Source organism: Lepidochelys kempii, chromosome 7 (assembly GCF_965140265.1).
Source record: "Lepidochelys kempii isolate rLepKem1 chromosome 7, rLepKem1.hap2, whole genome shotgun sequence".
NCBI lineage: Eukaryota > Metazoa > Chordata > Testudines > Cheloniidae > Lepidochelys > Lepidochelys kempii.
In genome coordinates this window covers 78,263,805-78,277,237 of record NC_133262.1, presented here as the reverse complement: position 1 = coordinate 78,277,237, position 13,433 = coordinate 78,263,805, and the positions used below count along the sequence as shown (strand labels likewise).

Here is a 13,433-nt window from a genome sequence, read left to right as displayed (position 1 = left end):
CTTTGATGAGTTTATGCACCACGGACCCAATCCTGCTCGCACTGCAGTCACTGTTAAAACTCCCATTAACTTCAGTAAGAAGAAAAGGAGGACTTGTGGCACCTTAGAGACTAACCAATTTATTTGAGCATGAGCTTTCGTGAGCTACAGCTCACTTCATCGGATGCATGCAGCGCAAAACACAGGGGGGAGATTTTATTAACTTCAGTGGGAGCAAGAGCCAGTGTAATTTTGCAAACTGCCACCGTCACAGATTGCAGTTGCGGACATCGGTGGGTGTGCTGTTGTGCCGCCTCTGCCGTTCACCAGGCTCCCGTCCAGCAGGGGGGAGCAAATTGTGACAGATGGGTGGGGGGACACTTCCAAGTTTCCTTTAGCAGCGCCATACCTCAGCCCAGATGGGGAAGCGCTGCTGGGTCGAGGCACTGGGAGGCACCACGCCTCCAAGAACACAGGCCTGGGAAGCGGGAGCTGAGCGGCACCGGCCTGCCGGGAGGGTGGGGAAAGCCCCGTTGCCCCTCCCCGACCCCCACCCTATTTTTGCAGCTCCTGGAGACAGCTCTCCCTGCCCTGGCCGGGTAACTGTCACCCGAGTCCCTAGCCCTCGCCAGGGCAGCGGCGTCGCTGGATATTACTGCGCATGCTCAGTTCCAGCCATGCCGCACGTTCTGACGAGTGTGATGGCAACAGACTCGGGCCTGCGGCGGGTACCAGCGGACGCGGCTCGCGGGCCGGGCTAAAACGGGAAGTCGCCGTGGGGGCGGGGCCCGCTGAAGCGCTGTGCGTGGGGGCGGGGCCCGGGCCGAGCTCTCCCTTTGGGGGCGGGGCCGCGGCTACCGTTGGGCTGGACGGGAGGCTGGGAGCGGGAGTTTTGAACGCTGGTGCGGGCGGCGAGAGATGCAGCGCTGCCGGGGTCCCTGGGCCACCCGCCCGGAGCAGGAGGAGCCGGTGAGCAGCTCCCCGCTACCCCCGCGCGTTGTTCCACGACGCTGCCCGGTGCTTGGAGCCTGTCGAGCCGGGTCCCGGCCCGCTTCCCTCCGGCAAGTGTGTGAGGAGCGAGCCGGCACCCCCAGGCCAGCACCCGGCGGGGGAGTGAGGCAGGGCCGGAGCTGTAATTGACCGTGCGCTTACGAACGGAGCATGCTCAGTAACGTCCGCTGAAGCCGCCGCCCTGAAGCTGCCCTCCCTGGGGATTGCAGGCTGCTCCCTGCTGTTTACAGCGGTACAGCCTGTGCGGGGGTGACTGGTTGCGAGGGAGGGGGCGTGAGGGGCTCAGTCAGGGCCGGCGGTAAGGGCGCTGCCAGACAGAGTCCGAGGGGAGCTCCCGCCGGGCTAGGGAGGGTCCCAGGGGGAGTTATCCAGCCGGGGTGAGCCTTCTGTAGGGGCTGCAAAAAATAAGGGGTGGGGGCAGCGGGGCTTCGCCCGCCCCGCAGGACGGTGCCGCTCAGCTCCCGCTTCCCAGGGCTGTGTTCTTAGAGGCGTGGTGCCTCCCAGTGCCTCGACCCAGCAGCGCTTCCCCATCTGGTGTGTTGCATTGAGCTGCTGAAGCAGATTTGATCCAGTGAAATATTTCACATGCACACCCCCCCCCCCCGCCTTCAAAATTATAATTGTCTTACTTATTTTAAAGTTTTAAAATAATTCCTTATTCATTTATATGTCTCATAGCCTTTACAAATTTGTCTCAGCTGCTCTTTTCACTGCCAGAATCGGACTACCTTTTTCTTGTAATCCACTGTAAATGTAGTTTTGGCTCCTTTAAATTATTTACTTTTAAAAATGCTATTTTGCTTACTCTTAGCACTTAGAATGATAGACCCCCATCCATTACAAATTATAACCCCGGGCCGGATCAAGGCATAAACCAGCTAAGCTACAATTTAGGCCCTTGCACTATGAGTGGCCTCTAAAAAAGGAAAAAACTGACTTCATTTCAAATGTTATCAAAATCGGTTAATAAACAAAGGAGATGGGGGGAGGGAAAAGAAGATTCTAAATATAGACATTTTCATTAAAATATGACAAAAATATACACATCTGGCTACACAAATACTCTTACCCTGCCCTTACCCTTCACTAATTGTTCATTATTGACAGGCGGGAGGCCAGAGCTGAGAAAAAAACGATAATTGCACTTGTAATATTAGTATTTCTTCGAGTATGTCTGCTTCAGTCTCCTAAGGCAGCATTTTTTTGGACAGCTGCTACTGGTAAAATTCTGACCATGCCTTCATAACTTATTTAAATAAATAATCTCACTGCCGATAGAATCCAGGAAGAATGTGAGGTTGCAGATGGCAGTGTTGTGAAGCAATCCTGCCAAGCTCATACTTGTATGGGACTCATCCTAGGAGTGACATTATGTATAGTGTCTCCCTTGGCTAGTAATAGCCGGAAGGCCGCCATCTTTTGTTTACGATCCAGCACGCTCAGTTGTATAGGACCTTTGTGCCTGGTTTTTCTTCGTTTTCTTAAGTGTTAGTGTGTTCTTTCTTCTTTTGATCTGTACATACGTACTATTGTGAATTTTAGTGCACACACCGCTTTCTGCTTCATGCTCTATCCATACTTCACATGATTGAGTTTGCAGGTGATCGTCTTATGGTCTTGGGTCCAGTGGCTCTTGGGGAGGATAAATTTGTGTTGGCTTCCCTCCATCAGTTTCGGGAAGCTCCACAGTAAATATCTGACGAAAGGATACATGGAGGGTTTTGAGAGAAATGAAGGAAGATATGCATATATATATCAAAATATTCTGAGTACTTGGTGAGCAAGTTATTTCAAACTATGTGCATATATGATTTGTAGGCTATTAAAACCTATAATATTCATTATATTTGCTTGAATATAGGGCAGTTTTTCTCACTTTCTCAATGCCATTTCTAGAGATTACCAGTCTTTTTTCTGATGAATTCTTTTTCGCGCATATAGCTGCTTGTTACCTGTGTGTCCGAGGTGTTTATTTGAGATTAATTAGAGGTCCTGGGAGAGACTGATGATAGAAAAGTGAACGTGAAGAGAGATGTCTGCTTAGAAATGCTGAAAGAAAAGCTATGTGCCCTAAACATTCTGTGTGGGTTGCCACTGCAGGGTGGGTTTTGATAAGGGTTGAGAATGTGGAGATGGAGAGGAGTTTTAATTTTATTTTTCTAAATTATGGCAGGGTGTTTGTACAGAGTGTTGGATAGGTGTCCCTTATTTTTGAACATAAATCTAAATATAGTAAAGATCAATTTGCTGTTGGAGCTAACCACGAGTACTTTTATGAGTTGCAGACAGGCAGGAATCCCATTTTTCTAATAGTATGTACTTCAAAAATTCTCTCAGATGGGGTAGCAGTCTCATCTAATGGTTAGATTACAGGAGTTGACATCAAGAGGCTTGGGTTTTATTGTCAGTTGTGCCCTTGATTTGATTTGCACTTACTCTCTCTCATTTTCCCAATCTGTAAAATGGGGCCCATACTTTTACTCACTTCTAAAGTGCTTTGTGAGATACAGATGAAAAACACTATGTAGGTGCAAGGTACGATTATTGGACCACTAAGATTCTGTGCATGGAGGAAGCAAAAGGGTAATCAGAACATGGTAATCATGTCTCTTTTTAAGAGCCATGATGTTGCATTTTGTCATGATAGAAACATTTAGCACATGATAGCACAAAAGCTTCACAGCAAGAAACTAGTTGTCGGAAAGAAATTATTGTAGTGCTATCATCTAGAGTAAACATGTTTTATTATTTTATTGCAAAATTCTGTAGAAGAGATATGCTGAAGTGCATGAAAAGCCATTGCAATGAACTGCATACATTTTTGAAAATTATTTGCTTCTAAATTGTGGAACATATGAATTTTTAATAAATGATTTACTGATGTAAACAGCACTTGTACTTTGGCTTAGACCAAAAGTTGAAATACCAAGAACCCATTTATTTACAGTATAGGATATATAGTAGCTATTGTGGAATAGATGCTTTTTTTGTCCGCTAAAAGCTTACTAAATTAATTTCTCCATTTTAACTGATTTCTATGGCTTTTTTTCCAGGAATGATTATAAATGTAACGTTTAAAAATCTTTCTCACAATGAAGGAGACTCTTTAGGCCTGAAATGCTCCAAGAATGTTGTGATAGCAGTTCTGTAGCTAAGAGTGACTTGGACATTCTTTATAAATATAGTCAATTTATATTTTATACTCCATAGCTGCTTTTGCTTTGGTGAGACTCCCTGGCCTCATCAACACCGGGAAACTTTCTAGAATTTTGCACCAAAAGTAGGAATGCTAAGAAACCACTAATGGGGATAAGACTCTGGGAACTTGTGGCATCTTAAGTGTAACCTGCAAAGGAAAACCTGCTTTGAGACGAGTTAGGTCTTGTCTACAGGGAGAAGCTATTGTGAAATAAGCAAAGGTGTGAATTTAAAGTGCAGTAGTTACGCTATAATAGCTTCCCACATGGATATTTCTGCATTAAATGCATGTGTACAGTTTAGTTTAATTCACTTGTAAAGTGGATTAAGCTAAACCTCACACAAGCACTCTTAGAGTGAAATAAGGGTATGTCTACACTACGGAATAAGGTCGAATTTATAGAAGTCGGTTTTTTAGAAATCGGTTTTATATATTCGAGTGTGTGTGTCCCCACAGAAAATGCTCTAAGTGCATTAACTCGGCGGAGCGCTTCCACAGTACCGAGGCTAGAGTCGACTTCCGGAGCGTTGCACTGTGGGTAGCTATCCCACAGTTCCCGCAGTCTCCGCTGCCCATTGGAATTCTGGGTTGAGATCCCAATGCCTGATGGGGCTAAAACATTGTCGCGGGTGGTTCTGGGTACATATCGTCAGGCCCCCGTTCCCTCCCTCCCTCTGTGAAAGCAAGGGCAGACAATCATTTCGCGCCTTTTTTCCTGAGTTACCTGTGCAGACGCCATACCACTGCAAGCATGGAGCCCGCTCAGGTAACCGTCACCCTATGTCTCCTGGGTGCTGGCAGACGCGGTACGGCATTGCTACACAGTAGCAGCAACCCCTTGCCTTGTGGCAGCAGACGGTACAGTACGACTGGTAGCCGTCATCGTCATGTCCGAGGTGCTCCTGGCCACGTCGGCTGGGAGCGCCTGGGCAGACATGGGTGCAGGGACTAAATTTGGAGTGACTTGACCAGGTCATTCTCTTTAGTCCTGCAGTCAGTCCTATTGAACCGTCTTAAGGTGAGCGGGCAGGCGATATGGACTGCTAGCAGTCGTACTGTACCATCTTCTGCCGAGCAGCCATGAGATGTGGATGGCATGCAGTCCTTCTGCACCGTCTGCTGCCAGCCAAAGATGTAAAAGATAGATGGAGTGGATCAAAACAAGAAATAGACCAGATTTGTTTTGTACTCATTTGCTTCCCCCCCTCCCCTGTCTAGGGGACTCATTCTTCTAGATCACACTGCAGTCACTCACAGAGAAGGTGCAGCGAGGTAAATCTAGCCATGTATCAATCAGAGGCCAGGCTAACCTTCTTGTTCCAATAAGGACAATAACTTAGGTGCACCATTTCTTATTGGAACCCTCCGTGAAGTCCTGCCTGAAATACTCCTTGATGTAAAGCCACCCGCTTTGTTGATTTTAGCTCCCTGAAGCCAACCCTGTAAGCACCCCTCCCGGCGTCAGAGCAACGGCAAACAATCGGGCATCTGAGAGTGCTGTCCAGAGCAGTCACAATGGAGCACTCTGATGGGGCTAAAACATTGTCGCGGGTGGTTCTGGGTACATATCGTCAGGCCCCCGTTCCCTCCCTCCCTCCGTGAAAGCAAGGGCAGACAATCATTTCGCGTCTTTTTTCCTGAGTTACCTGTGCAGACGCCATACCACGGCAAGCATGGAGCCCGCTCAGGTAACCGTCACCCTATGTCTCCTGGGTGCTGGCAGATGCAGTACGGCTTTGCTGCACAGTAGCAGCAACCCATTGCCTTCTGGCAGCAGACGGTGCAATACGACTGGTAGTCGTCCTCGTCGTGTCCGAGGTGCTCCTGGCCACGTCGGCTGGGAGCGCCTGGGCAGACATGGGCGCAGGGACTAAATTTGGAGTGACTTGACCAGGTCATTCTCTTTAGTCCTGCAGTCAGTCCTATTGAACCATCTTATGGTGAGCGGGCAGGTGATACGGACTGCTAGCAGTCGTACTGTACCATCTTCTGCCAGGCAGGCAAGAGATGAGGATGGCTAGCAGTCGTACTGTACCATCTTCTGCCAGGCAGGCAAGAGATGAGGATGGCTAGCAGTCGTACTGTACCATCTTCTGCCGAGCAGCCATGAGATGTGGATGGCATGCAGTCCTTCTGCACCGTCTGCTGCCAGCCAAAGATGTAAAAGATAGATGGAGTGGGTCAAAACAAGAAATAGACCAGATTAGTTTTGTACTCATTTGCCTCCTCCCCTGTCTAGGGGACTCATTCCTCAGGGTCACACTGCAGTCACTCTCAGAGAAGGTGCAGCGAGGTAAATCTAGCCATGTATCAATCAGAGGCCAGGCTAACCTCCTTGTTCCAATAAGAACGATAACTTAGGTGCACCATTTCTTATTGGAACCCTCCGTGAAGTCCTGTCTGAAATACTCCTTGATGTAAAGACACCCCCTTTGTTGATTTTAGCTCCCTGAAGCCAACCCTGTAAGCCGTGTCGTCAGTCGCCCCTCCCTCCGTCAGAGCAACGGCAGACAATCGTTCCGCGCCTTTTTTCTGTGCGGACGCCATACCAAGGCAAGCATGGAGGCCGCTCAGCTCACTTTGGCAATTAGGAGCACATTAAACACCACACGCATTATCCAGCAGTATATGCAGCACCAGAACCTGGCAAAGCGATACCGGGCGAGGAGGCAACGTCAGCGCGGTCACGTGAGTGATCAGGACATGGACACAGATTTCTCTGAAAGCATGGGCCCTGCCAATGCATGCATCATGGTGCTAATGGGGCAGGTTCATGCTGTGGAACGCCGATTCTGGGCTCGGGAAACAAGCACAGACTGGTGGGACCGCATAGTGTTGCAGGTCTGGGACGATTCCCAGTGGCTGCGAAACTTTCGCATGCGTAAGGGCACTTTCATGGAACTTTGTGACTTGCTTTCCCCTGCCCTGAGGCGCATGAATACCAAGATGAGAGCAGCCCTCACAGTTGAGAAGCGAGTGGCTATAGCCCTGTGGAAGCTTGCAACGCCAGACAGCTACCGGTCAGTTGGGAATCAATTTGGAGTGGGCAAATCTACAGTGGGGGCTGCTGTGATGCAAGTAGCCCACGCAATCAAAGATCTGCTGATATCAAGGGTAGTGACCCTGGGAAATGTGCAGGTCATAGTGGATGGCTTTGCTGCAATGGGATTCCCTAACTGTGGTGGGGCTATAGACGGAACCCATATCCCTATCTTGGCACCGGAGCACCAAGCCGCCGAGTACATAAACCGCAAGGGGTACTTTTCGATAGTGCTGCAAGCTCTGGTGGATCACAAGGGACGTTTCACCAACATCAATGTGGGATGGCCGGGAAAGGTGCATGATGCTCGCGTCTTCAGGAACTCTGGTCTGTTTCAAAAGCTGCAGGAAGGGACTTTATTCCCAGACCAGAAAATAACTGTTGGGGATGTTGAAATGCCTATATGTATCCTTGGGGACCCAGCCTACCCCTTAATGCCATGGCTCCTGAAGCCGTACACAGGCAGCCTGGACAGTAGTCAGGAGCTGTTCAACTACAGGCTGAGCAAGTGCAGAATGGTGGTAGAATGTGCATTTGGACGTTTAAAGGCGCGCTGGTGCAGTTTACTGACTCGCTTAGACCTCAGCGAAACCAATATTCCCACTGTTATTACTGCTTGCTGTGTGCTCCACAATATCTGTGAGAGTAAGGGGGAGACGTTTTTGGCGGGGTGGGAGGTTGAGGCAAATCGCCTGGCTGCTGGTTACGCGCAGCCAGACACCAGGGTGGTTAGAAGAGCACAGGAGGGCGCGGTACGCATCAGAGAAGCTTTGAAAACCAGTTTCATGACTGGCCAGGCTACGGTGTGAAAGTTCTGTTTGTTTCTCCTTGATGAAACCCCCCGCCCCTTGGTTCACTCTACTTCCCTGTAAGCTAACCACCCGCCCCTCCTCCCTTCAATCACCGCTTGCAGAGGCAATAAAGTCATTGTTGCTTCACATTCATGCATTCTTTATTTATTCATCACACAAATAGGGGGATGACTACCAAGGTAGCCCAGGAGAGGTGGTGGAGGAGGGAAGGAAAATGCCACACAGCACTTTAAGCACAGCACTTTAAAAGTTTACAACTTTAAAATTTATTGAATGACAGCCTTCTTTTTTTTGGGCAATCCTCTGTGGTGGAGTGGCTGGTTGGCCGGAGGCCCCCACACCGCGTTCTTGGGCGTCTGGGTGTGGAGGCTATGGAACTTGGGGAGGAGGGCGGTTGGTTACAGAGGGGCAGCAGTGGCAGTCTGTGCTCCAGCTGCCTTTGCTGCAGCTCAACCATACACTGGAGCATACTGGTTTGGTCCGCCAGCAGCCTCAGCATTGAATCCTGCCTCCTCTCATCACGCTGCCGCCACATTTGAGCTTCAGCCCTCTCTTCAGCCCTCCACCTCTCTTCCCGGTCATTTTGTGCTTTCCTGCACTCTGACATTATTTGCCTCCACACATTCGTCTGTGCTCTGTCAGTGTGGGAGGACAGCATGAGCTCGGAGAACATTTCATCACGAGTGCGTTTTTTTTTTTCTTACTAAGCTTCACTAGCCTCTGGGAAGGAGAAGATCCTGTGATCATTGAAACACATGCAGCTGGTGGAGGAAAAAAAAAAGGACAGCGGTATTTAAAAAGACACATTTTATAAAACAGTGGCTACACTCTTTCAGGGTAAACCTTGCTGTTAACATTACATACATAGCACATGTGCTTTCGTTACAAGGTCGCATTTTGCCTCCTCCCACTGCGTGACTACCCCCTCAACCTTCCCCTCTCCCTGTGGCTAACAGCGGGGAACATTTCTGTTTAGCCACAGGCAAACAGCCCAGCAGGAACGGGCTCCTCTGAGTGTCCCCTGAAGAAAAGCACTCTATTTCAACCAGGTGACCATGAATTATATCTCACTCTCCTGAGGATAACACAGAGAGATAAAGAACGGATGTTGTTTTCATGCCAGCAAACATACACTGCAATGCTTTGTTGTACAATGATTCTTGAGTACGTGTTACTGGCCTGGAGTGGTAAAGTGTCCTACCATGAAGGATGCAATAAGGCTGCCCTCCCCAGAAACCTTTTGCAAAGGCTTTAGGACTACATCTAGGAGAACTGCAAATGCCAGGGCAAAGTAATCCTTTCACATGCTTGCTTTTAAACCATGTATAGTATTTTAAAAGGTACACTCACCAGAGGTCCCTTCTCCGCCTGCTGGGTGCAGGAAGCAGCCTTGGGTGGGTTCGGGGGGTACTGGCTCCAGGTCTAGGGTGAGAAACAGTTCCTGGCTGTCGGGAAAACCGGTTTCTCCGCTTGCTTGCTGTGAGCTATCTACAACCTCCTCCTCCTCATCATCTTCTTCGTCCCCAAAACCTGCTTCCGTATTGCCTCCATCTCCATTGAAGGAGTCAAACAACACGGCTGGGGTAGTGGTGGCTGAACCCCCTAAAATGGCATGCGTCTCATCATAGAAGCGGCATGTTTGGGGCTCTGACCCAGAGCGGCTGTTCGCCTCTCTGGTTTTCTGGTAGGCTTGCCTCAGCTCCTTCAGTTTCACGCTGCACTGCTTCGGGTTCCTGTTATGGCCTCTGTCCTTCATGCCCTGCGAGATTTTTCACGAAGGTTTTGGCATTTCGAAAACTGGAACGGAGTTCTGATAGCACGGATTCCTCTCCCCAAACAGCGATCAGATCCCATACCTCCCGTTCGGTCCATGCTGGAGCTCTTCCGATTCTGGGACTCCATCATGGTCACCTGTGCTGATGAGCTCTGCATGGTCACCTGCAGCTTGCCACGCTGGCCAAACAGGAAATGAGATTCAAAAGTTCGCGGTTCTTTTCCTGTCTACCTAGCCAGTGCATCTGAGTTGAGAGTGCTGTCCAGAGCGGTCATAATGGAGCACTCTGGGATAGCTCCCAGAGACCAATATCATCGAATTGTGTCCACAGTACCCCAAATTCGAGCCGGCAACGTCGATTTAAGCGCTAATCCACTTGTCAGGGGTGGAGTAAGGAAATTGATTTTAAGAGCCCTTTAAGTCGAAATAAAGGGCTTCATTGTGTGGACGGGTGCAGGTTTACATCGATTTAACGCTGCTAAATTCGACCTAAAGTCCTAGTGTAGACCAGGGCTCAGTGTCCACAGGGAAGCTATTGCAGACTACCATTGTAGGCTATTCCCCCTATAGACAATCCTTTAGAATAGCATGCTTAAAATGGCAGTGACTGTCTGGAGCCCTGTCCATGCTATTGCTACCAGTGATATAACTGAATTGGTGAAATTAACAATTGGGGAATCCTGTTGTTATAAAAAGACTAATGTACTGGGAAACTCAGCCTTTGATAAAATGATGGTCTGCCAGTCCTCTCAATGGCATGCTATCACTTTCAGAGGGAAGCTCTGTAAGGTTTAGAAAAAATCAAGTAACCCTTTGCTGATATGAGGAACCCAAGTGATTCCCAAATTAAGCCACTAAATCACTCCTCTAATCAATTAGTTGCCTCTCTTTAGTCATCCTGTCATCTAGGGCTACTCTGAAAGCACAGTAAGTGCTTGCACTTTGCCTGTTCCACAGTTATACTGAAGCTGGCAATGATAGGAAGTTCTTGGGCAAAATTTTTACACAGTAGCATGGGGATAGATGTAAGTAATGTATGGCTATTCCACCCATGGGGAAGATCCAAAGTTCAACTGAACATGAGGAGCACTTCCAACCAGCACACTTGCTTTCAAAACTAGATATTTTGAGAGGGGCCAAGAGTCTTTTGTGAACATTAGAATGAAGCTGAAGAACTGCATAGCATAAGCAATTACCACAACTGTTCTGAGTCCTTAGTACCCTATCACAAAGATTTTTTTCAACAGAATTTGCCTCAAAATACCTTATCAATTTCTGTCTTTCCTTCTGCCCATGTTCACTGACTTGCCCAAGCAGACACAAGTTCAGGGCATTCTACAGCAGAGCTTGGAAAACCCACACTCTGAGAGAAGGAGAAATTTTGCCTGAGCAAGTGGTCTGACTGGTTAGGAAGCTACTGACTCTTTAGAATGGGATGGGAAAGGAGTATAGTGGTCTGTGCACCACTGCTCTGTTATCAGGATTGGAGACAGAGGAAAGGAGTAATGAGAGCTGCTCCCTTTTTTAAAGCTGGGAGGTGAGAGATAGAGACTCTGCGCTGCTGATCCCTTTAAAAATAGGGAAAGTGGGTCTTCTGGAGTGTAGAGGTGTGAGAGGAGGCCAGCTGGAAGATTGAGAGCCTTCTGTACAGCAGAAGAAAAGCTGGGCCAGAAGCAACAAAAGAGCTCTGCAAAACAAGGTGGGGCATGGTAGTGGTTGCCAAGCAAGTTTACCCTAAACTGCATGTTTGCTTCCTGAATTAGGAGATATCTGGGAGGAGGCCCTTCTTCCCCATTTCAGCTGATGTTCTTGGCTAGAAGTAAGGGTTCTGGGGCTCACCCTCCTCTCTCCTTGCCATTTTTACTCCGCCTAGCTGGAGGGCAGTAGGCTCTGGGGCTCCCTACTTCTTTCTCTCCCATGTGTGAGAGAGAGAGAGAGAGAGAGAGCAGAACAGGGAGATCATGAGTGGGAGGAGGAGATGATGATGAATGTGGGATATGGAATGAATCGGGGAGGGAGGATAGTGAATGATGGAGGGGATAGAGTAAGGAGAAGGGAATGGGAGAAACCTGCTTTTTTTTTGTTTTTTTTTTTCTGCATCAAAGGTGGGCTGTTGTCTAACTTACTGAAAAAGGAAATTTCTCCAAACTCCCAGTCTCTGCAGGGTTGCGAGAAGCAGCTGGTGCACCCTTTAATTCTACCCTTTTCGAGGGGAATCCATTGCTTGCTGCCAGGAGCAGGCATCTTAAGGTTTTCAGTCTTTTAAACAAGACAAGTTAATTGTACCACAAAACCTCAATTATTTGCTAACATAGTTTGTTTATTCCACAGGGCACCAGGCAGTTGCTTCTAGTACAAACACACCCATTCAATACAAACCTGCCCCACTGCTTCATAGTCTAGAAGTAATTATGCCCCAACCATTGACTGAGATCAAGACACACTGCTCTAATCCAGTGATACTCTGACCTCAGTGGTTCAGGAGCCAAATTAGCAATCAACATTACCCAAAGGAGCCACAGTAATGTTCAATTGATTGTTTTATTTACTATTATATATTTATTTATTTTATTTTCCTCACAGCAAAATGGCTGACCAAGTATTATTATTTTATCAAAGACAATTGGTTAATAACATAGTAAAAACATCCTGATTGGATAATAATTAAATCAGAGTTTCAATATCATGTGCTACAAATAGCTGCAGGAGACACATTAAAGAGCTGCTTACAGCTTGCTAGCCTCAATCTGAGTATCACTGCTCTAACCTGAAGCATGATACAACATCCTTCACTGCGATAGCAAATTGATAGCCTATGCAACCAGTAACCGAAAGAAAAAGGAACTGTGATGGTCTGTAGCAGTTGGAGGGAAGAAAGAGACCCGATTCTGATCAGTGCTGCCTTTTACAAACAGCCATCTTCTGACCAGTGCTAATGCTTAGGAGCACTGGCATTATACCTGCCTCTGGAAATTTCCACTACATGCATCCGACGAAGTGGGTATTTGCCCACGAAAGCTTATGCTCCAATACGTCTGTTAGTCTAGAAGGTGCCACAGGACTCTTTGCCGCTTTGGCATTATCTAGTGGTAGCCCATTTAATGAGAGGACTGGCTGATGGGGGGCAACTGCAAATGGCAATCTGCTATGTGTTACACACCATCCTGTTTCCTTGCTCCCCGACATGGTGCTAGCTGTGAGACCTGGCTTCCTTTAAAATAAATTCTCATCTGTATTAATATGAATTGTTGACAGATTTTAATTTGCAAACCAAGATGATGATATAGTGCAAGTAACCTTTGCAGATTTTCAATTTTTTGGAAGGTAATATGGAAAGTTAACTAAAATTCATATTTCCCACAAGATCTTAAGTATAATGCACAGATAATATTTCCCCACCTCCCCAAGTAGCAAGGTAATATATTTCATGCTGTATTTCAGTGGTAAGTGAGATATTTTATAATATATATGTAGCTTCCTTCTGGAAGAAAAGTGCTTTATAAATAGTAATTCCTCTGTCAGAGAGAATGCACTCTTTGTAGGTTAATCTTTAAACTACTACAAGCTAGTTAAAGTCCGATTTTTAGTTCACTTTAATAAGCATTAAATTCATATCCT

At 47.5% G+C, this 13,433-nt stretch overlaps 1 protein-coding gene across 5 annotated transcripts in view; it reads left to right on the top strand.

Moving 5' to 3' along the window:
• RTKN2 (rhotekin 2) overlaps positions 1-13,433 on the top strand; it is an 89,767-nt gene that overhangs the window by 24,555 nt on the left and 51,779 nt on the right. For 2 of the 5 annotated variants that reach the window (XM_073353425.1, XM_073353429.1), the window contains exon 1: positions 848-948. The exons of the other annotated variants lie outside the window; for them this stretch is intronic. In XM_073353425.1, the coding sequence (XP_073209526.1) occupies positions 898-948 (51 nt within the window). In that variant the 5' untranslated portion in view covers positions 848-897. Of the gene's footprint in view, positions 1-847; positions 949-13,433 lie in introns of those variants that run through there. 5 annotated transcript variants of the gene reach the window in all.